Consider the following 23,695-nt stretch of genomic DNA (forward strand, 5'->3'; position numbering starts at 1 on the left):
CCCTGTGATCCCCACTCCCTCCCAGCCCTTGCTGCTCCCTGATACATGGAGATTCAGGGGCTGTGCCCACGGACTCAGGAGCCGTGCTGGGAGGGCAGACGGCAGAGGCAGCTGCAGAGAGAGGAGCCCGCGGTGACAAGTCTGTGGGGCCATGTGGGCACAGAGGCCCCGTGTCTGACCCTGGGCCGAGGGGGCTGCACGAGCTCCCATTGGGGGCTCGATGTGACCTGACCTGGCTTCACGAGCTAACGCTTCCCGATGCACTGGATGGTGTCTCCGGCAACTCCAGGAGCACTGTAGCCTTTGGGAGCAGTGAACACAGGTGACACCAAAACCCTCTCCGTCCTACCAGGCACTCCCAACGAGTACCAGCGCCCGAACCTCCAGCCCCGTCAGTGGAGCCGGTTTCCCGACTGGACTTAGAGGGTCGGATGCACACACAGCATCTGGTTTCCAGAGCAACCCCGGAGGCGACGGTGTGACACCCAACACCGGCAGAGATACACGACGGTCACGAGCATCGTTCAGCATCTGTCACCTCCTTTGGTAGCAAGGGACAAGCAGACATCCCAGCTTGGACTGTGGGCGCCCCCATTATTTGTGGAGATGGAACTACCTGACCCCCAAGTCTGTAAACTGACGAAGCCCCTGACATTTGTGAAGTGTTTCTGTGTTCCAGGGGCCACATTGCATGGGAGAGTGAGAGTCTCCCGGGACCCGCATGCGGGTGGCCAGGGATGCCGGCTCCGTCTCCCGGGGGGTGGGGGGCACAGAGTGCAGAGAAAGGGGTCATAAGGGGCCTGTGCAGCCCCAGCCCCTCTGGGGGGTCCTTCATCAAGAGCCCTCCCTCCTGGGCTCCACGCTCTGACAGCAGTCGTTTCTCCAGGGCAGGAGAAACAAAAGCAAATTTAATTTATTGGCAATAGAAGTGGGAGTTCCCAGGCAGCTGTGGCCCGAGCTGTCGGCTCCTGGAGACCAGAGCCTCCCTGGAGATCCGTTTCCGTCTGAGTTCTGGCACGTGGGTACTTGGGTTTCGACTGTAGTTCCTGCACCGTGACCCCAGCTCACAGTTTCTGGGAGGGTGGGGGGAAGTCGACCCAGGGGTGTCCCATCTCTTTTGCGACTTAGTTAAAAAGGTCAGGGAAGGAGTCCGTTAAAACTCAGCAGGAGGCCCCCCAGAAAGGGCTGGAATTAGCTCTAAATGCTATAACTGTCAACCAGGTGCTGCCCTTGGGCTGCCGGTGACCCCAGACCACAGGTCACTGTCTGGCAGCTCCCTTCAATCCCTGTCAGGGGCAGGACAGGGAGGGGAGCTTTTGCTCTTTTGAGAACCACCGGGTCCCCAGGGGATGGAGCAGGGATTTGGGGGCTTGAGGCAGAGCCACCAGGAGCCCCCCTGTGCCCAGGCCAGGGAGCCCAGTGGGTTGGGAGGGTGCCCACGCGCTGGGCTGGGGGGCGCCGGGGAACTGCCCGCAGCCTGGCCTCACTGCCGCCGCCCCCTTTTCGGCTCACCCTTGGGCCAGCGCAGCCTCCTGACGGGGTCCCAGTGTCCATGCCTGCACCCAGGCTGCCCCAAACAGCAGAGCCATCTCACCTGCTGGGGCCCAGGTGGAAGCCCAGGCCTGTTCTGCACACACGTCCCCTCGGCCTTCACATGGCCACTCGGAGATGCCTTTGCAGACCCTGACCCAGGCTCAGGGACCCCACAGGGTTGCTAAAGGTTTCAAGCTCGGAGCAGAAAAGATGGACCCTGGAGCCCCAGACCTCACCACACCCTTCCTGCCGTGGCTGGTTCTCCCCATTTGATCCGCTCAGCTGTCAGAGGCACCTGTCCCACCACAGCAGGCTCCCGTGTGCTCATCAAGTCCACCGGAGCTCAAGTTTGGCTCATCACGGTGTCGGACAGGACCTGGCAGGGAGCAGCCAGCACTCCAGTAGGCAACGTGAAGAGCTTGAGCCAAGGGGTACCTGACAAGGTGTGAACAGGTGGGACTCCTGACAAGGTGTGAACAGGTGGGACTCCTGACAAGGTGTGAACAGGTAGGTCTGCCTGACAAGGTGTGAACAGGTGGGTCTGCCTGACAAGGTGTGAAGAGGTGGGTCTGCCTGACAAGGTGTGAACAGGTGGGACTCCTGACAAGGTGTGAACAGGCGGGTCTGCCTGACAAGGTGTGAACAGGTGGGTCTGCCTGACAAGGTGTGAACAGGTGGGACTCCTGACAAGGTGTGAAGAGGTGGGTCTACCTGACAAGGTGTGAACAGGTGGGACTCCTGACAAGGTGTGAACAGGTGGGACTCCTGACAAGGTTGGGCAGGTAGGGCAACTGGCCAGGCCTAGTGCAGGATCCTGAGGCTCCCCAAGGGAAGCCCTTTCCACCCCAGGCCCGAGGGCCAGTGACGGAACCCACGGCCGTGGTGGGAGACGGCGCCCACTGCACAGCAGGGAGGAGATGGGGCAACACAGGCCGCGAGCTCACCTGCCGTCTCCCTCTACTCCTCCTGCACCTCCCACGGGCCTCACCTGGCTGGACTGCTGGGCCCTGTGTGTCCAGGCCCTGGCGGGACAGAGAAGGTGGAGGGATCTGGGAGAGGGGACAGGAGGACGCTGCTGGCATGCTGCCTGAGACACCTCTTCATCTGGGTGGTAAGATGGGTCCATAGTCCCAGCCTCACATGGTCACCACGGGGGTCAAATGAGAACATGTATGAAAGGCGGTTCTCGGCCTGCCTGGCCTGTGCCCCTCTTCCTCCCCCAGACCCCAGCCCTACCAGGGCTGTGTCCGCGCAGGGAGGCCAGAGGGCATCTCCTCTGCTGAAGACACCCAAGGCCCCGTCTTGGCTGTCCTGGGACTGTCCAGGGCTCTCTCAACGGCGGCCTGTGAGGTCTGTGTTCAGCCCTCTCCTGCTCCTGCATTTACCAAGGGGCCCCGTGCTGGCCGGGGGCTGAGATGATGCGGGCAGGCAGCCCACAGGGGCCAGCCCTCTGTCCGCAAGAGCTGTCCTGTCCCGCGTTCTGCCTCTGCCCTTGGAGTGTGGTCTAGTGGAGCTACTGGTGGCCCCCAAAACATACGTCCAGTCCTAACCCCCAGAACCAGTGAACGTGACCTTGTTTGGAAAAAGTGTCTCTGTGGATGCAATTAAAGATCTCAAGATGAGGTCATCCTGGAGTGGGGGGGCCCTAAATCCAAGGACAAGTGTCCTTAGGAAGAGCCAGAGAGGAGAGACACAGACACAGGGGAGAAGCCACGTGAAGACTGAGGCAGAGACGGGGGGGACGCGGCCGCAAGCCCAGGGCCGCCTGGGCCTCCAGAAGCTGGAAGAGGCAGGAAGGACCCTCCCCTGGGCCCCCGGAGGGCGCCTGGCCCTGCCCACGCCCTGATTTTGGAATCTGGCCTCCAGATCTGTGCGAGAATAGATTTCTATTGTTCCGAGAGGCCTGGTCTGTTGCTGGTCTTTGCTGCTGTGGCCCCAGGACAGTCAGCCCCCGAGACCAAGGAGTTTCCCACGGTCTCCGTGATGGACAGAAGCACAAAAGGTGTTTGGGGTTAGAGCTTTTTCAAAACATGAAGACCCGCCCCTGGTGGTTCTGACTGGAGCCTTTCTGCGCGTCTTCTAGCTGCCCTCCAGATCCGACACTAGAGGAGGTATTTTTAGTACATGAGACGGCATCTCTTAAAACAAGCTGTCAGGAAAATGAATTGCAGGAAGTTTAACTGGTGTTCACCCTGTCTTAGTGCCTTGCAATTATCCACCTCGAGAGTCTGCAGGCGTGTTTGACAGGGTGGGGCCTCAGAGGCGCCTCGCTGTTCTAGGAAAGCCCCCCTTGGCTGGGATTCGCTGTCTGTTCGCCGCCAGCTCGCCGTGGCCGGCTGCTGTTTTTTCCCATCTTCTGGGCCTCTGAGCGCGCAGAGAGCCCACTGTCCTCAGGGCCCCCATGAGCTCGGCGCCCCCCAAGCCCCGGGCCTGCGTGCGGCCACTGCCCTCACATGTCCCCTCCTCCCCCCGGCAGAGCAGATGTCCCCGGCTGGGGCTCAGGTCCCCCTCAGCAGAATGAGCCTTGGCACTGGGCGGAATCTGGTGCCCAGGCGTCGTGCCAGCCTGTGGGGACAGAGGGGCCTTCGGGCCGGCCGCTCTCCCTCCTGCCTCCTGCAAAAGCCACGTGGGCATCGCCGCAGGCGTCGGCACAGGACCCGCCACGACTCAGCTGCCTGACCCCTTGCTCGTGGGGTTCTCCGTCCTGCCTCCTGCCCTGGACGCTGGTGCCTGTGCTCCTGACCGGCTGTCCCCGGGAGACGGGCAGACCAGTGGGAGACCACCGGAGGGTGCTTTGTCACAGCTTGGCCCTGCCTCCCCAGGCCCATCCCTGGGGTGGGGAGAACAAAGGGGTGATGTCACGGGGCTCCCCACACTGAGGACAGTCCAGAGTGGGGTCTCCAGACTACGGGTCCAACAGGATCCCTGGGATGGAGAGATCCGTGCCCCCACCCGGTGCACCTTCTTCTGAAGGGTCCCCAGGAGGGGCTGGCAGCAATGGGAGCGGCCGGTGAGCCCAGATCAGGAGCGCCCGGGAGACAGGTCAGCACAGATGTCACTGCTTCTCCCCCATGCCCCCTGCACAGTGCTTCTGACCATGCCCATCCCGTCGGGCACAGAGCCCAAAAGGGACCGGTTCACAGATGAGTGAGTCTTTGATTTTGGCTCCGGACCAGCATGTCCTGGATGGCTCTACAGACGGGGCTCCGAAGTGACACGACCCAGATGTACTTTCACTCCCTCCTGACCCTCGGGACCTGGAGGTTTGGGGTCCTGCCAAACAACTGGGAAGTTATGCTCTGGACCGCAGTGTCCCACGGCCTGCTGTGAGCAGTCACTACTTAATAGCTCCTCAACAGGGACGATTCCCAAACAGCCCCAGGATTCTCTGAACTTCAGGAGGTTGGAAGTGGTGTGTTTTTTTAAACAGAGGAATCCTTTTTGGATTACTCACTGAAGAATGCTCTTAACCTTTAAATATGTCCAGAGAGAGTTACTGAAATTTACAATAAATCCACCTTTTAACAGACAAAGAGCTAAAAATGTTTAAGTCCAAATAATGTTGCACTTTCTCCACAAGCCTCAGTACAAGATTTACTCAGATGCAGTGGCTGTCTTCAACGTTATGTTTCCAGGATAACTGTGTTTCTTTTCATGTATTCTTTCGCAACATTATTTTAATAATCCCTTTGAACCAGGTCTTTTATCATAAGCTGCCTCAGATATTTTTGAAAGCAGGCAGTGTTTAAAATCCACCGATGACTTCCACGTGGGGTACTGCACAAGCTCTCCTGTCATAACCTGTACAGTTGTACGCAATTTACCAGGCGATTGTTTTCAGACACAGGGCAAGCCACAGGGCGCGACTGTGGCCCCTGAGAGCAGGGAAATCACAAGGTGGGCCCCACTGTCACCCAGTTCTCTTCCTGGGGACACTTTTCTGGCTGTGGCTTGAGGAGCTGGGGTCTGGGCAGAGCATGGCTACTCCAGCTGAGGAGGTGGAAACCGGAGCTTGCGGCTGCAGGAGGGGCTTCCACCTGCTGAAGAGGGGGACATGCATGCCCGCGGTAGGGTCCTCGGAAGCCTGTGGGGGGCCTTCCTATGGGTCTGGGCTGGCTGGCGTGTGTGCACAGACTGAAACCTTGAAGGGCTCATGGGAGGGCGGCTGGCATTCTGGCAGAGCTGGAGGGGAGAGGAGTGCCCTCCCTAACACACCGAGTATCCTGCTGAGATGCCAGCAAGTCCACACCTTAGTAGTAAGGACCACGCCCTGGAGGAAGGCCAAGTCTAGACCCACCCTAACTAAGCCTAAAAGCAAAGGACAATATCGCCAGTGGAGACTGAGCCCAGACTTGAATCCTCCCAGGACAGGAGGGCTGGGCTTTCCACAGAGCTGCACTAGTGAGGCGTAAGCCCAGCCTCCACGAGTTCACGATAATCAGTCTGCAGCTGAACGGCACTAAAACAAGAGCCAACACTCTTCAAGGGAAGAAAGTAGAATCCAGAGTCTTCAACGTGTCATCTACAATGTCCAGCGTAAGCAAAAAATTACTAGGTATGCAAAGAAATCAGACAACGTGACCCACTAATAAGAAAAAAGGAGGTCCATGAAAACAGACCTCCGGGTGAACAGTGAGCGTGAGAAGTGTCAGGTGTGAAGGGGTACGATATGAACGCTCACCAAACTTTGATAACGTAAGGGTGCGTGTTGATAGCCCGAGAGCAGCCATTACAAGAACAGATTCAGAGAGGTAGACCTCGAAAAGTCAGTAGAGGGCTTCCCTGGTGGCGCAGTGGTCGGGAGTCCGCCTGCTGATGCAGGGGACGCGGGTTCGTGCCCCGGTTCAGGAGGATCCTACATGTCGCGAAGCGGCTGGGCCCGTGAACCATGGCCACTGAGCCTGCGCGTCCGGAGCTTGTGCTCTGCAACAGGAGAGACCACAACAGTGAGAGGCCCACGTACCGCAAAAAGAAAAGTCAGTAGAGGACCTAAACCGGATACTCTGGCTTCCCAGCCCGAGGACTAAGAAAGTGGAGCATGTGGGGAGGAAATCTCAGCAGGTGAGAGCTGGCAAAGGGTCTGTGCATTAACTGACACCAATCGTGGGGTTACCATCGACCCGCACACGCACGGACACACCCAAAGAACCAGAGCAGAGCTTCCGAAACCTGAACTGTGATATAAACCACCTCCAAGATCTAAGACTACACCCCGAATGGTGCACATAGGGGGAAGAGCAGAAGAGCACAGTCAAGAACCTGAAAACAGAACTGACATTGGAATCACCACCAACAGAGAGTGAGACAGAACTTCAGTTCTAACTGGGCTGATGGCTAAAAGAAAAGAATCAACGAAAAACGTCAACCTTCTGCGGAGGATTTTAACATAACCCCAGATACCACAACGGTATTGAAGATGTTTGGGAAGTGATCCAAAATCACTTGACATTGAAAGAACCGGAGAAATATGGTTAACTCTCAAGGAAAAGACAATTCGTACACGCCACCCTCGAGAAGACTCAGATGATGGGATCACCAAAGACTTGACAGAAGTTATCGCAATCATGCTCCCTGAGGTAAAGGCAACCCTCCTGAAATGACCGAAAAGATAAAAGTTCTTAAAAGAGAAAAAGAAGCCATGTTAAAAGGACCGATGGAAACTTTAGAACTAAATAATACAACATTATCAACCACATTGACCCTTACGGAATAATACACCCGACAACAGCAGAATACATGTTCTGCGCGTGTGCGTGTATCACCCGCCAACACAGACCATTATCTGGGACCAGAGCACACACAGTAACACCGTTAAAGAACTGATATCGGGCAAGCGTGTTCTCTGAACATATGGAATTAAATGAGAAATCAATAACAACATGTTAGCTGGAAAATCGCCAAACATTTGGAAGTTAAACAACACACTTCTAAAAAGGAAGCTCTTTCTAAAGAGAAATGAGAAAATATTTTGAGCTGAATTAGAACACAGCATTTCAAGGGTTTTGAGGTGCTACTAGAGCAGTAGTTAGGAGAAAGGTTTTAGCATTACATGTTTATATTATAAAAGAATTGAAAGAAATCCCAGGTCTTGAATTAATTGTCTAAGCTTCCACCTTAAGAAATCTAGGAAAATAAGAACAAATTAAACCCAAAGCAAGCAGAGAAATGAAATGCAGTTAGGAGCAGAAAGACAATTTAAAAAATCAATGCAATCAATAGCTTGTTCTTTACAAAGAACAATAATAGGGATAAACTCCTAGCCATACTCTGACCAAGGACAAAAGAGAGAAGACACAGATTACCAACACCAGGAATGAAAAAGGAGATATCATCACAGACCCCACAGACACCATAAGGATGATAAATGAATACTACAGACAACCCTATGCCAACTTAGTTAAAATGGACCGATTCCTTGAAAGATACAAGTTGCCAAAACGTACTCAGGAATAAATACATAACCTGAACATCCCTATTAAAGGAACTGAATTAGAAACGTTCCCATAAAACTTCAGGCCCAGATGGTTTCACTGGAGTAGTCTACCAAACCTTTAAAGAAGAAATAATACCAATTCCACTCACTCTCTTTCAGAAAACAGAAGAGGCGCCAACACTTTCCAACTCGTTTCATGAATTATCTTGATACCAAAACCAGACAAAGACGTTACAAGAAAAGAAGAGTATAGACCAGTATCTCTCATGAACACAGACCCAAAATTCTCAATAGAATATTAGCAAGTCAAATCCTGCAACATATGAAAAGGATAATACACGACCAAGTAGTTTGTCCTAGGACTGTGAGACTGGTTCAACATTAAAGTAATCAATGTTTTCCACCGAAACGAGGTACCTAGTATACCCAAATTCACCGAGACGGAAAGGGAAGTGGTAGTTTCCAGGGGCTGGAGGATGGGTGGATGGGGAGCAGTTGTTTAAAGGGTTTCTGTTTGGGAAGACGAAGACAATTCTGGAGATGGATAACGGTGACGATTGCACAACAGTGTGAATGAACTTAATGTCACTGAACTGTGCGTCGGAAAATGGTAAAATGGTAAATTTTATGTTATGTATATGTTACCACAATAAAAAATTAATATCATTCACCATATTAGCTGACTAATGAAGAAAAGCCACACGATCATACCAACAGATGCAGGAAAAGCATTGGACAAAATTCAGCGTCCATTCATGATAAAAACTCTTAGCAAACAAGGCATAGAAGGGAACTTTCTTCACCTGATAAAAAACATCTACTAAGGGCTTCCCTGGTGGCGCAGTGGTTGGGAGTCCGCCTGCCGATGCAGGGGACGCGGATTCATGCCCCGGTCCGGGAAGATCCCACATGCCACAGAGCGGCTGGGCCCGTGAGCCATGGCCGCTGGGCCTACGCGTCCGGAGCCTGTGCTCCACAAAAGGAGAGGCAACAGTGAGTGGCCCGCGTCCCGCAAAATAAATTACAAAAAAACAAAACAAACAAACAAACAAAAACATCTACTAAAAACTTAAACTAAAACCCTCATACTTAATTGTAAACACTGAAGACTTTCTCTCTAAGCTCAGTAACAAGGCGAGGACGTCTTTTCTTCCACCCCTATTAAATATCATACTAGAAGTTGTAGCTAGGCCAGTAAGGCAAGAAAAGGAAATTAAAGAATTGGAAGGGATGAAATCACACTTTCTCTATTCACAGACAACAACACTGTCTACATAGAAAATCCCAGGGAACCTACAAACGAATTTCTAGAATTAATAAGTTGTTATTATTATTATTCTCACGGTTACAACGTCAGTAACTAAAAATCAATCACATTTATATATACCGGCCATGAAAACTTGGAAATAGAAAAAAATTTTAAGTACATATATAATAATTCCCCAAACATGAATATTTAGATACAAATGTAACAAAATATGTGTAGGATCTCTGTGCTGAAAACTACTACTGTTGAAAAAATCAAAGAAGACCTAAATAAATGGAGAGACGTAGTGTAGTCATGCGTTGGAAGAGGCTCGATGTTAGGATGCCACGTGTCCCCACATGATCTGTAGATTAACACAATCCCAATCAAAATCCCCGCAGGCTTTTTTGTAGATACTGAAAATCTGATTCTAAAATTTATGTAGAGAGCAAAGGAACTAGAGTAGCCAAAACAATTTTGGAAAAGAACAAAGTTGGAGGACTCGTGCTCCTTGAAAGACTTCCTATAAAGCTACAGTGGTCAAGACTGTTGGGCTGGGGACAGTACAGACACATAGATTAAAGGAACAGATGACAGTCTGGATAGACCCCCACACATGAGGTCAGGTGATTTTTTAATTAAGGTGCAAAAAAACTCCAAAGGAGAAAAGATCATCTTTTCACAAGCGGTATTGGTCGTGGATATATGTCTGCAAATAAGGCACCTATATCTCACACCCTACAGAAAAATGAACTCAGATTGGAGCATAAACTTAAGTATAAAACATAGAACTATAAAGATTCCAGAAGAGGAGAGAGAAGGAAACTTAGCGACCTTGGATTAGGCACAATACCAACAGCTCGACCCATTAAATGTTTTGGTAAGCTGGGTTTCGTCAACATTCCTACTTTTTGCTCTGTGACATGCAACGTTAGCAAATACAAAGATGAGCCACAGAAGGGGAGAAAATATTTGCAAATCACGTATCTGGCAAAGGACTTAGATGCAGAATACACTTTAAAAACTCTCAAAAGTCAACAATAAGAAAACAACCCGATTTTAAAAATAGGCAAACTATGGGAACAGACACTTTGCCAAAGAAGATACACAGATTCCAAGGAAGCACCTGAAAAGATGCTTAACGTCATGAGTCACTAAGGAAACGCAAATTAAACCCTCAACAAGATACCACCACACTCCTACTGGAATGGATAAATGAAAACAAAACCACCAAACCAGACACTGACGATGCCAGGTGCTGGCCGGGATGCAGAGAACTGTCTTTCCACGTTGCTGGGGGACATTCGAAATGGCAAATCCACTTTTGGAAAGGTCTGGCAAATTCCTATAAAGTTAGATACACTGCTTGTATGACCCAGAAATCTGCCTCCTAAGTGTTAACTCGAGAGAAATGAAAGCATGTGTTCACACGCTGTCCTGTACGTGAATATTTGCAGTGGCTTTACTCATAACTGCTCAAAACTGGAAACGACCCAAATGTCTTTCGACCAGCGAATGGGTGAACAAACGGTGGAACATCTGTGCGACGGACTCGTACTCCACGCTATTGATACAGGTGACAACATGGATGAATCTTAGGGCATTACGTAATCAAAGGAAGCCAGGCTCAGAGGTTCCACGTACCTGGAGTCGGAGTCAGGCCCAAGGCCGTCGGAGGGGTGGGGCGGGGTGGGTGAGGGGATGGGGGTGTGCAGAGACTCCACGGGCGACAGGACCCGGCTCTCTCTTTGGTGGTGGTGGTTACAGGGCTCTAAGTATTTGTCAAAACGCATAGATGTAAACAAAAGGAAAATGATTGTTACTGGATGTAAACTTAAACCTAAGAAAACAGAAAAGCCTGGATCTGGGATCTTATCATTTTTCCACCTTCCCCGTAACCAGCCGGCTCTCGCTGATCACGCGCTCAGAACGCCGCAGCAGCTTCCTAACCGTCCTCTCTGACCCCCGCTGAGTTCTCAACAAGGCAGACAGAATGGTCCCCTGAAACGTATGTCACATGGCTCCTTGCTCAGAGTCTCCCGTGGGGCCCATTTTTCCCGGATAAGGGACACTGCGTGCCCTACGTGATCACCTGTTACGTCTGGTCCTGCCCTGGGCTCGCCTGCTTGGCCACGTCGCCGTGGCAGGTGCCGGCGGCCACAGTCCTGTACCTGTTGCTCCCTCTCCTGGAAGCTTCCTCCCCAGATGCTCTCACACCTGCCCCTACCTGCCGCTGTGAGGCCTCTCCTGTTCACCTTTTCTCTGCTGCCCTCCTTACTATCTACCATTTGCATGTTGTACTTATTTATTTTGCTAATTGTCTGTCTTCTCCGCCGGGATGTGTACTTCACGGGGCGGAAACCTTTGCCAGTTTTGTTCCCTGCGGGACCCGTGGTGCCTCACACACGATGCTCGTTGAATAGGGGTGGAAGGGGGTGAGGGAGGCGGCTGTCATCACAAGTGACAGGAGGGGATTCTTCATGCACACGGTGCTGCAGAGACCTGGCTCAGGCCCTCGGGCAGCGAATGCTTCTTGGAGGAGCTGGACGGATGCTGAGGGCGGCCCCTGAGCCTACAGGTATGGGAACAATGCCAGACCCAGGGGTTTCCTGTAGGACCTGACGCGTGCATGCAGACCCCCAGGGCGGGACTGAGCGTGGACCACAGGATCAGCTCCCAGCTCCGGCACGCAGAGCTTTCTAGGGAGGAGACGGGCTCTTGTTCCCCTAAAACGGCGAATCAGAGGGCCCGTCTCTCCCGATGCCGCGTTTTGTTGTGTGTGGGCCCCTGAGCCTCACCAGCCGGCAGGTGAGGAAGCTGAGGCACAGACGGTCACATCGCTCGCCCAGGCCCTGCAGCTGCCCGCGGAGAAGCTGGGATCTGACCTCGGGTCCTGGGCTGCCACAGGCGAGAAGCCCCAGAGGGCCCCTTTCCGGGCTCCTGGGTGCACTGGCCTGGCCACCCTCCCCCTCCCGCACCAGCCTCGGGGCATGAAGCTGCCCCCACAGGTGCACGTGTGTGAAGTCCCCAAAGGGGGCAGGGATCGCAGCAGGTGGGTGGCTCCACCTGGGCCCCTTGCGGGAGCAGCAGCCCGGGGCCGGTGCTGGGCCTGGCTGGGATGCCCCCACCCTCTCTGGGCCTCAGTTTCCCCTTCCTCTCGGGGCCAGGCTTTCACCAGGGACGGCAGGGGCCAGGTCTGATGCCAGGCGTTGCCGGGTCGGAGCGGGGTTCTTGGGGACCAGGCAGCCGCCACAGCTGGGCACCACCGCTCCCCCCACCCCCAGGTGCCAAGCACCTGCCCGGTTCCTGGCGGTGATGCAGCGGGCGCAGGGCGAGCGGCTGCCTGGGGCCTTCCAGCTCCCCAGGAACGTTCCTAGGACCCTTTGGTTCTTTCCTGCCCAAAGGCACCCCACCCCCGAGGGAGGACCCGGCACCCAAACAGCCTTCACAGGACGAGGCCTTGGACCCTGAGCTTTCATCTCTGACTGACTCATGGAGACACGGTGTACGTTCACCGAAATCACTCCTTTATCTAAGTTCCGTGAGTTTTGATACACGCGCCCGCAGCACGGTCAAGACGCAGAACATTCACCACCCGCTGCCGACACCCCCCCCCCCGCCTGTGCCCAGGTCACGCGATCAGAGTCGTACAGTCGGGGCCTGTTGAGGCTGGCTTCCGTCCCCCGGCACGGGGCGTGCACTCCTGACCACTGCATCTTAGAGACCAAAGAAAGGCTTGAAATCCCGTCCGACGAAGGCCTGGTGCAGCCACACCCTAGACGGACAGTCAGGGCGGGAGGGGCGGGGCAGCTGGGGTCCAGTGGGGACACAGTCTCCCTGGGGAACAATGGGAGAGCTCTGGAGATGGGTGGTAAAGCTTTATGTTATGTATCTTTCACTCTAACAGAAAAAAAGAACAAAAGGCTGGTGATTCCTCTCCCCTCGAAACAGACGCTCGATAACCAGGCGGGAAGTTTGCTGCTCCTCTGCTGGAGGGAACGGAGGCCTCCAGCACCACCTGGCCCGGCCTCACTGTCCTGCTGCTGCCCGTGGGAGAGCACCCTGCGCTGGCCAGAGCCCCGGTCCCTGCGGCTGAGACTCCAGACGCGGGGGACGGGCTGCCGGCCCGAAGCTTGAGGGCGTCCCCTGGGGCGGCCGCTCACGGGGGTCCCTGCCCTCCTCACTGCCGCGGAGCCTCAGGACAGACCCTGTGCTCGTGCAGAAGCGCAGCAGGATTTTGCCAGACCGAGGAGTCCCGTCCCACGTCAGTACAACACACGCGCGGACCGTGGACCTCATCCAGCCACTGTCCCAGCAACAGCCTTTCTGGACCAGGGTCTGCTGGGAAACCATGCCTTGTGCTCAGGCGCTGTGTCTTTAATCCCCTTTAATACAGAACAGCCCCCCGGCCTGTCTTGGACTTTCACGATCTGGGCACCTTGTGAGCACAGGGCAGCTGCCTTTAGAACATCCCTCAATTTCGGGGACAAAGGGATACGTGGAGGGTCCGTTTCTGGGCAGGGGTGCCGTGTCCTCAGTGCGCATACAGCAGGAGGCCCACGATGGCCCCAGTCCTGGGGGCGCTCACTCTGGCGTCTGCCCGTTTCCCCAGTATAACGTTCCTCTCGGGGGCCTGTGACTCGCCCAACTTCAGCCATGAGTAGCAGCGTCACTGAGGCCGAGTCGGCTGCAGGGGAAGCAGCGGCGGCTCCACGAATGGGGCGCCAACAGGTGGATGGATGGGGGAGGAGGGCACCGGGCGCAGCTGGTGGCACAGGACAGAAACAGAGAAAATGATCGATGCCCTGATTTTACTGGAACCAATTTTCTTCCACTTTGTGGAGACGGGTCTCGGCTGCCTCTGCCTCCGCGGAATCACGTCAGACTTTAATGGCCTTGGCGCTCAGTACACCGCCGGGTCCATGTGCCCACAGACACGAGCCCCCCCGGCACGAGCCCCGCCCAGGGCCAGCCCCCCTCCTGCAGCCGGGCCCGAGCCCAGCGAGGAGCACTGCTGCCGGCGGCACTGAACACGGAGGCAGACAATGAGGCCGCGCTCCCGGGGTGCCCCCCCCCCCCCCCCCCCCCGCGCAGCTGCTGCCGGGGCCACGGGGCCTGGAAGACGGCGACCACGAAGTGACAGCCGAGAGCTCAGCCGCGCCGACGCGGCTGCCTTAGGGCGGCCTCGCTGGGGGGGGGTGTGCAGATGCCCTGTGGTCACTAATTCACCCTTCCCAGGGCGCGGCCACGTGCAGAGGGGCTGCTGTGACCTGGGAGCCTCCTAGAGGTCCTCTGTCGGCCCGCCCTGGCAGAGCATTGAGCTCCCAGGAGGGGGACACCTACCCCCGGCTGAGCCTCACGAGGACTGGGTTTACGCACGCTGCCCCAAGGACACTTGCCGGTGACTGCACGAGGCCACCACTGTGCACTCACCACCGCTGGGCACTCACCACCGCTGGGCACTCATCACCGCTGGGCACTAACCACCGCTGGGCACTCATCACCGCTGGGCACTCACCACCGCTGGGCACTCATCACCGCTGGGCACTAACCACCGCTGGGCACTCATCACCGCTGGCACTCATCACCGCTGGGCACTCATCACCGCTGGGCACTCATCACCGCTGGGCCCTAACCACCGCTGGGCACTCATCACCGCTGGGCACTAACCACCACTGGGCACTAACCACCACTGTGCACTCATCACCGCTGGCACTCATCACCGCTGGGCACTAACCACCACTGGGCACTAACCACTACGGGGCTCTAAGCTCCACTGGGCACTCATCACCACTGGGCACTCATCACCGCTGGGCACTAACCACTACGGGGCTCTAAGCTCCACTGGGCACTCATCACCACTGGGCACTCATCACCGCTGGGCACTAACCACTACGGGGCTCTAAGCTCCACTGGGCACTCACCACCGCTGGGCACTCATCACCGCTGGGCACTAACCACTACGGGGCTCTAAGCTCCACTGGGCAGTATGAAGCATAAATCCTGGACCAGGGCGCTGGGCGCTCTGCCTGCAGGTGCCCATCAGCATCGAGGGCTGGAGGTGACCCTATTCCTGGGGCGTCTCTGGCTGTGGCCCAAGGTCTGGACTCTGAGCTCACGTGCCCACCCACTGCAGGTGTGGCCCCCCAGATCCTGCCCCCCCCAGAGGCACAGATGACTCTGTACTTTGGAGGGAAAGGATCCCCTTCTAGTAACTGAGCTCTGGAGACAGCCAGTGACGGGGACAGGAGAGCCTCTGCCACTAAGGCCTCCTCGGGTCGCTGCCCTCCCGGCCAGCTGCCCGGTCAGCGCCCAGTACACGCTCACAGGATGGATGGACACGGGCCCCACCGGACCCGCAGCTGCGACACAGAGCCTGTGATGGCAGGACCTCATCACGCTGAGGTCAGAGCACGAGGCCAGGCCTGAAACGCAGTGGACCAGACACGAGCAGGGTCAGCCCACCTGTGTGGGGACCACTGCCTGCCCTGGGAGATGCCTGAGTGAGCAGGGACAGCGCTGCCCAACAGGGAGACCCCACAATCCCTGGCACGTGCTGTCTTCCACTCCAGAAGTCGGCCCTGGGCCCAGCAGTCTGTTTAGGAGGATTGAATCCAGTTCCCTCTGGGGTCCAGGGAGGGGCCGGACCGTCCTCGGGCAACGTGGCAGGCCCTGAGGCCTCCTCCTCCCAGACTCCCCCATTGACCTGAGGCCCAGGGTCTGGGGCCTTCGCTGGCCTGCAAGGCCCTGTCCTCACCGTAAGCTCCTCTGGCCCCCTGTCCACCCCCAGCCCCCGGCTACACGCCCAGAAAATGCCCAGCTGTGGCCAGCAATGACAATTCCAAGCGGCTCAGAAATCTAATCACTGAACCACCTCGTTTCTAAACACGACTTCGTTTGCAAGTGTCCAGGATGGAATCTCACAGGTGTGGAGGGCTGACAGGCCTTGTGGGATACAGTTGGGCTGGGAGGGGCCCCCGTTTTGGAAGGTAGGGTCATTTGATTGGGCAACGTCGCCCCACGTCCAAACGTGGCCCATGAGAGGCAGACACATGGAGGCGGGCACCCAGCCCCTCTTTGGACAGATGTCACGGTTCAAAAACCGTGGACGTCGGCCCAGATCTGCCAGGTGGCCCAGAAGCCCGTGTGGGGAACGTAAAATCCCCCGGGGAATCCTCTCCTGGGTGGCGGCTGGCGGTGCAGAAGAGACGCAGCGGGGAGCAACGCCAGGGCTGAGCTCCCCCGCGAGGAACGTTCTTTCAGGCACAGGAAGCAGCCCGCATGCAGGAGCCCAAGAAGCCTCGTGGGAGCCGTCAGCATCAGAGGGAAGGGCACCTTCCACAACCGGCCCGTCAGTCTCTCCCAAGCACATGGCCAAGGCCTTTTAAAAAAAATGGAAACTCTGATCTCTGAGGGCGCCAGGAAGCCAGCAAGTATTGAGTAAACTCTCGGCAGTGCCACAGCTGCGGGCACAAGAGCGGGCCTTCCGCAGCGCGTGCTCAACAGACACCTGTCTAGTGGACGCATGAGCAGGATACGCCCCGGCCCACATCAGCATCACAGCCTCTGACCAAAAGGATTCCTGGGAGTGGCCCTTTGGGAGGCGAGGCCATGTCACTGAGGTGTCTGGTTCCATGACCAAGAGAGAGTGAGGATGCTTTGGGGGGAGGCCGTGCTCCCTCTGCTCTTGTTGTTTTTTCTGGATGATCCGAATGCCGGCTGCTCCTGGCTGAGCCACAGGGGCCAGAGCGGGCAGGGGTCTGAGGGGAGCATCCCCTTGGAGGGCAGTGGGCACTGCTGACCCTGAGCTGCTGACCTGAGCCGGACACGTCCAACCTTCATAGGCAGGTGTCATGGCTGCTGTCCCCCAACCCCCCAACCCTGGGCACAGCCCCTCGAGACCTCACAGGAAGCCGGGAGGCCATTCCCACTGTTCACTGCATCCGCTCTGCTTGCCACTGTTTCTGGCACAGGAGAGGCATCAGTAGAGAGGCGGCCGCCTCTGACTCATCTCCCCGCCGCACGTGGCTGCCGGGGCCACTCCATGCAGGGACACCCGGAGCCACACGTTTTCAGCACAGGCGACGGGGGACCCGAAGCTTAATTCTGCCCACCGGGTCCATCTTGGTGGTGGCTTGTGGAGGGTCAGCCGCAGCCCAGGGATGGACATGCAGACGGCATCTCTTGCCCCCCAGCACGCCAGCTCTCCTACCCTGGCACACCCGTCATACTCAGAGGCAACAACATCAGTTCTGCTGGGAAGCTGCGGCTGGCTCAGGCATGAAACGACAGCAGACGGGACAGCCCAGAGCGCCCACCCCACCCCCACTCAGCCCAGCTCCTCCTTTCCCATCCCACCCTGAGATGGAGGACGCCCCCCCACCCGCCTTCACGGCTACCCACATTCTCAGGCCACGATGCCGTTGAAAGCGGTGTCTCTGCCAGGACCTGCTCCCATGGACGCCCTCCTCCTTCCATTTCGGGGCCCTGCCTGGAATGTCCCCGCCTGAGAAGCCCCTCCCCAGGGTCGGAATACCCCTTCCTGGCCAGGCCGCCTCGTCCAAGCCAATTCCCCGGGGAGGGCTGCCCCCTGGGTTCCCGCGCACTTCGCCCAGACCCTCAGAGGACCATTGGTCACCCGGCTCCAGTGTTATCCACCTTACATGGGCCCCCCGCCTGCCACCACGCCTAGTACCTTAGGATTTTCCAACAGAAACAGCGTCGACACCACCACCACCAGTAAGAGTGCTTCCGAGAGCTTCTCCACGCCAGGAGCCAAACAAGCACTTCCCACACCTTCTCCCTTGAATTTCCACCTTCAGAGGTGGGGGGCTGTGATTGCCCCATTTCACAGATGGGAAAACTGAGGCTAAATTAAGGAACTGGCCCAAGACAGCATCAGGCCAGGAGGCACAGGGGGAGCAGATCTGGTGGGGGCGGTTCTGCTACAGAGGAGACGGACCACAGGGCCTTTTGGGAAGCTGATGGAAGGGACTCTCTCCCGAAAGAGGCCGGCACCAGCACACACAAGGTTACCCTGCATCTCGGGGAACATGGAGACAGCTGAGGTCCATCCACGGACGCCCCTCCCCTGGAGAGATCACTGATCTAGGGCTCCAGCCGCCTTTGATGGAAGGAGGGGATGAGATAAGGGGGGCTGAGACCTGGCAGCCCTGGAGCGAAAGGGGGGAAGAAGTGGGGGTCAGGCCGCTCTCAAGTCCCACCCCTCCTGCCGCACCCCCCCCCTCCCAGCTTCCCAGGAGTAAACTTCCTTTGGGACACTTCTCCAACTTCCTGTACCCAGAGGGTACACAGACCAGAAAGTACTGTTGGGGTGAGGGAAAGAGACGCGTTGAGGCTTCCCTGAGGGGGTGCCTTGGACCCTTGCCCCCAGGGGAGACCCTGGCCTGGTGCCCTCCGACTCCTGCTCCCCTGAAGAGGCCGCTCACCTGGATGACGACCTTGACCTTGGCGGTGCCCACGATGGGCGTGCACACCAGGCCACCGGGGTGCTGGCCGTCGGCGCTGCGGTTCTGCTGGCCCATGGTGAAGAGCATGGGCACGGCCAGCAGGCCAGAGGCCAGCCAGATAGCACTGATGAACTTCTTGGTGCGGCTGCGGGACATGAGGGTCTTGGCCTTGAAGGGGTGGCAGATGGCCAGGTAGCGTTCCACACTCAGGCTGGCCACGTTGAGGGCCGTGGCATAGGTGCAGGCGTCGCGCAGGAAGTAGTAGCCGCGGCACACGGCATCGCCGAAGGCCCAGGGGTGGTGCACCCAGATGAAGTTGTACAGCTCCACGGGCATGGCCAGCAGGAGGATGAGCAGGTCAGACAGCGCCAGGCTGCCCAGGTGGTAGTGCACCGTGCTCTGCAGGTTCTGCAGGGACTTCTTGCGAGCCAGCGTGAACGCCGTCACAGAGTTGCCCACCGTGCCCACCACAAAGAGCGCCAGGTACACGATGGTCACCAGCACCTTGGAGTAAATGTCCGTGTTCACGTCCAGGTCGCTGCTGGGCGCCGCTGGGACGGGCTCTGACAGGTTGCCGGAGCTGTTGCCGAAGCCCGGGGCCAGGAGCGCCGCCTCCAGCCCCGATGGCGGTAGCAAGAAGGAGTCGCCAGCCTGGGAGACCCGTGGGCCGGGCGCCGAGCTGTTGAGGTGCATGTCCCGCGCGCCGGGCGGGGTGGGCGCGTCTCAGGCAGGGACAGAGCAGAGGGAGCCCGAGGGGTGGGCGTGAAAGGCAGAGGGGGCGCGCCGTCCAGCCGGGAAGCGCCGACCCCTGGTCCGTGCCAGCCTAGAGCGCTCGGGGCTTGCACTCACCGGGGGCTGCGCGCTTTCCCGGCTTCCTCCGAATACCAGACCCCACGGTTCCTCGGCCCCGGGGCGGCAGCGCCGGCTCCAGCTGAGAGCGCCTGGCTGGCTGGGGCTCGGGCTGCGCGGGGCGAGCCTGTGGTGCCGAGCGGAGCGCACGCCTGGCTGTCCGGAGCGCTCTCTCCTCGCTCGTGCTCTCCGCGCACCCCGCTCCGCGTACCTCCAGCCGCGCCAGCACCCTCCCGGGCTCCGCGCCTCCCCTGAGCCGGCGGCTACTGGCGCGCCCAGCCGTGGGGGACGCTGGAGGGGAGAGGAGGCGGCCCCAGCCACTGTCTCCGCCCCTCAAGGGGGCAGGGCTGGCTGGTTGCCCCCGCGCCCTCGCAGGGCCCATCCGGGCTGTGGGGAGCGCCCCAGGGACCTGGGATTCCCGCGGGGTGCGCAGGGAGTGTCGGCTCTTTCCAGGCACCCTCCTCAGGCAGCTCGGCCTCCGGGCCCAGGTCTTCCCAGCTTCTTATGCCCCGCCTCCCCAAGGGAACTGCCCCGGGTCGCCTGCAGCTCGCTAGGTGGGGGAGAGGAGGTGAGGGGGTGGGGGTCCCAAGGAGGAGGCCTCCTGCTGGGATGGCTGGGCTGCCCCTCCTTCCTGGGGTGCCCACGGGGCGCCAGAAGCTGGGTGCCCAGGGGAGCTCTGGCACAGTTAAGTGGCAGGTGGGGGGGAGCTGAATGGGGGAGCAGAAAGCAGAGAACAAAGCAGCACTGGTCCCCCGAGCGGCTGGGCTCCTGCGCCTGGCACCCTGTGGGTGGCCTTGTGCCACTGTGGGTGCAGGGGGTACGGTCCAGGACTGTCATCACCACCTAGACGTGGTCCTCAGATGTCACGCTCAGGGCCCAGCCGTGGACCTGGCTGGCTGCACCTGGTGGGCTGGGGATCAGAAACTGCAGTGGGTGGAGGGGAGAGAGGTGCTGAGGAAAGGGGGCGAGGCCAGGGAGCCCTGCCCAGACCCCAGGCATGGCCAAGGGAGAAGTTCAGGTTCAGTACTTACTTTTCTGTTCCCAACTGGCTCTGGGCTTGCCTGCTCCTCTGAGCCCTGATGTTCTCACCACGGAGTCTTAGCGCATAAAATACGTGCTTAAAAATGTAGCCTTCACAGGAAACACAAACGTCCCTTTGCTGGAGGCCAGCACAGTGAGCTCTGAGGCGACAGAAGTGGTTTCAACCTGCTTCTCAATATTTGGGCAAGTGTTTTAGCTTCTCTGTGCCTCGATTTAGTCGTCTGTGAAATGGGCACACAGGTGAATGGATGCTCCTGGGGGCCCAGCTGTTCTGGATGCCGTCAGCCCTGCAAACAGCCCTGCTCAGTGGACACCTGTGGAGTGAACGCTCTTGTGCGGATCGTGTGGGGACTTCGGAGGGTGAGAGCGACGTGCCCAGGGCAACAAAAGCTGCTTTCAATCCACCAAATTAGCCCAGGTTTGCTCTCTGGAAGACAGGCCACCAGTTCAGCGAGCAGGTCCTGGGATTGGGAGCTGAGTGTCCTTGTCACAGGAGTGATGTGTCAGACTGTGTCGGGCCCATGGAGGCTCATCCCTGCACCCAGGGGAACGCCAGGGTCTCACCACGGGCGGTGCCATCCGTTGCCTCTCTCGGGAGCCACCAAGCGGAAGGCAGCAGCCCGTGGCCGCTGGGACCTGTCCTTCGCCAGGCAGTAGCTGTCGCCGCTCAGGACGCCCGCAATGGAAGCGTGCTCTGGCTGGGCTGTTGCGCTCTGGCTGGGCTGCGGAAGCTCGTGTTTGGTTTTCACACCCCTGACCTTTCCGCTAAGCTGACTTCTTTTCAAAGCTTTCTTTTCCAGCCAGCCAGGAGCTTAAAAAGTCATGAAAGGCAACGTAGCACAAATATTATGACAAGGCCTTTGCTTGAAACCACACAGGAAATGTCACCTGGAAGGCTTTGCTGTACCGTGTGGGCGGCAGGCCCTTGTCTGGGGTCCCCGGCCACTTTGAACCCTTCTCCTGTGAACCGGGGAGCCCGGACGGCCCGGCAGCCGGAACCTTCGACTCCAAGCTGTTTTCCCTTTCTCCTGCGATTTCCCCAGGCACGAGAGCTTCTTGAACTGCTGAGACCCCTTAGAGAAATCTTCGGTGGGGTGCTCGGGGAGGGCGGGGCCAGTCCGCTGTGTCCTTCAGTGACCGGATCTCACCCTTGACCCCCTGAGCCCTGCGCGGGAGAACCTGGGGCCCTGCTGCCCTGCCCCTGCCACTCCAAGCGCTGCGTGCCGGCAAGGGCTAAGGTCCGTAAATGAGGGGTCTGTGTTTCTTGGAGAAGTAGGCATGTCACCTGAGGGGGCAGCAGGCACCTGAGTGGCTCTGGATTCCTGGGTTCCCAGCATGCTGCAGGCAGGGTGGGGTCCTGGCTGCCCTGGGCCCAGCAGTCTGTTTAGGAAGACCCCCCCCGCCAGGCCCCTGTGAGGCTGCTGTGTACAGTGGGTGCTCAATGGACTTCTGCTGAACTAGCGTAAAGGGAAAGACAATGGACAGCGAGATGAGGGCTTTGCTTCCCCGGCTACAAGAACCTAGTCCTTGGAGTCCCAGTGTCAAGGGGCCCCTCCCCCTCGGAAGTGTGTCCTTAAGGCAATGTCCCTCTCTTTCCTCTGGTCCCCACTCCACCGCTGGGCGACTCTTGTTAACAAGAAGGCTTCTTCCTAAATTAAAAAAAAACAAGTTCGCAGTGATACCTGTATCAGTTATCTGTTTACCTCCTGCTGCATAACAAAGGACCGCAAGCTCAGGGACTCAGTGGCGAGCACACGTTTTATTGTCATGAATATTATTGCTAGATTTCCCATGAGGCTACAGGTGGGTGGGAAGTGGTGAGCGTTTATTTAGAGACACTAAGGATTTGTAATATGTGTAATTTGTAGAGTTTAGCTGTTGATTTCCCACCCATGGCATGGGATTGCACATGTCAGAATGCACAGCTTTCCAAGGAGGGTTTTAAAAATAGAGCAACACGTGTGTAAGCGTTAGCGGGCGGTGGGGGGCGGGGCGTGGACGTCCTTCCAGCCTCGGTTCTCACGTCCTCGTCCCTCTGGCTCCCTGCTCGCGCCTTGGCCCTTGGCCAGCTTTCTGGAAAAGCGAGCTGCGCTAGCAAGGAAGAGCAAGAAGAGGGGGAGGGTGTGGCTGCGGGGAGCGCGTCCTGCTGCCTGGGTGTCCGGCTGCCTAGGAGGTGGCTGGGAGTCCGGGGTCCACCTGCCCTGACCTTGGTAAATAAACTGACCAAGCCTCAGTGGACCCCAAGTCACTAGGTTGCTACGAGCACCATGTGACGGGTGCACAGCTCCACACCGCGTGGAGGTCACTGCTCTATAAACTCTGGCTTTATCGCCGGTGGGCTTACCCTGTCCGGAGCTGGAGAGGCTGGACGGGGAAGAGGAGGGGCTCAGCTCCTGGGACCCCCCCAGCGAGTGTGGGCGTGGGGGCTCATTCCCGTGAGTGGCAGTGAGACCGTGTACCTCAGACTGGGACTTGAACCCCCATGTGGGGACTCGAACCCGGCCAAAACCCACCACGGTCTTTTTTTTTTTTTTACATCTTTATTGGAGTATAATTGCTTTACAATGGTGTGTTACTTTCTGCTTTATAACAAAGTGACTCAGTTATGCATACACATATGTCCCCATATCTCTTCCCTCTTGCGTCTCCCTCCCTCCCACCCTGCCTATCCCCCATGGTCTTTTTTTTTTTTTTGTGGTACGTGGGCCTCTCACTGCTGTGGCCTCTCCCGTTGCGGAGCACAGGCTCTGGACGCGCAGGCTCAGCGGCCATGGCTCACAGGCCCAGCCGCTCCGCGGCATGTGGGATCTTCCCGGACCGGGGCACGAACCCGCGTCCCCTGCATCGGCAGGCGGACTCTCAACCACTGCGCCACCAGGGAAGCCCCTCCCTGGTCTTTTAACTGAGATCACACACCTGGTTTCAAGACTTAGTGAAGCTCAGGTTCTTGATGTCTCATTGCAGAAAGAATTCAGTGAGAGACACAGTGATAGGTAAGAAGCAGATTTATTTAGAGAGAAACACACTCCACAGAGAGCGTGTGGGCCATCTCAGAAGGTGAGAAAATCACCAGGGTCTGGGACTGTCAGTTTTTATAGGGCCGGGTAATTTCATAGGCTAATG

At 57.4% G+C, this 23,695-nt stretch overlaps 1 protein-coding gene across 1 annotated transcript in view; it reads right to left on the minus strand.

Moving 5' to 3' along the window:
• The window catches only part of NTSR1 (neurotensin receptor 1), a 46,930-nt gene extending 27,421 nt beyond the window's left edge, over window positions 1–19,509 (minus strand). The window contains exon 1 of the mRNA XM_079945377.1: window positions 18,662–19,509. Coding sequence (XP_079801503.1) covers window positions 18,662–19,375 — 714 coding nt within the window. The 5' untranslated portion in view covers window positions 19,376–19,509. The remainder of the gene's footprint in view (window positions 1–18,661) is intronic.
• Window positions 19,510–23,695: the final 4,186 nt, after the last annotated feature.

This window comes from Stenella coeruleoalba (assembly GCF_951394435.1).
Source record: "Stenella coeruleoalba genome assembly, chromosome: 15".
NCBI classification, from domain to species: Eukaryota; Metazoa; Chordata; class Mammalia; order Artiodactyla; family Delphinidae; genus Stenella; species Stenella coeruleoalba.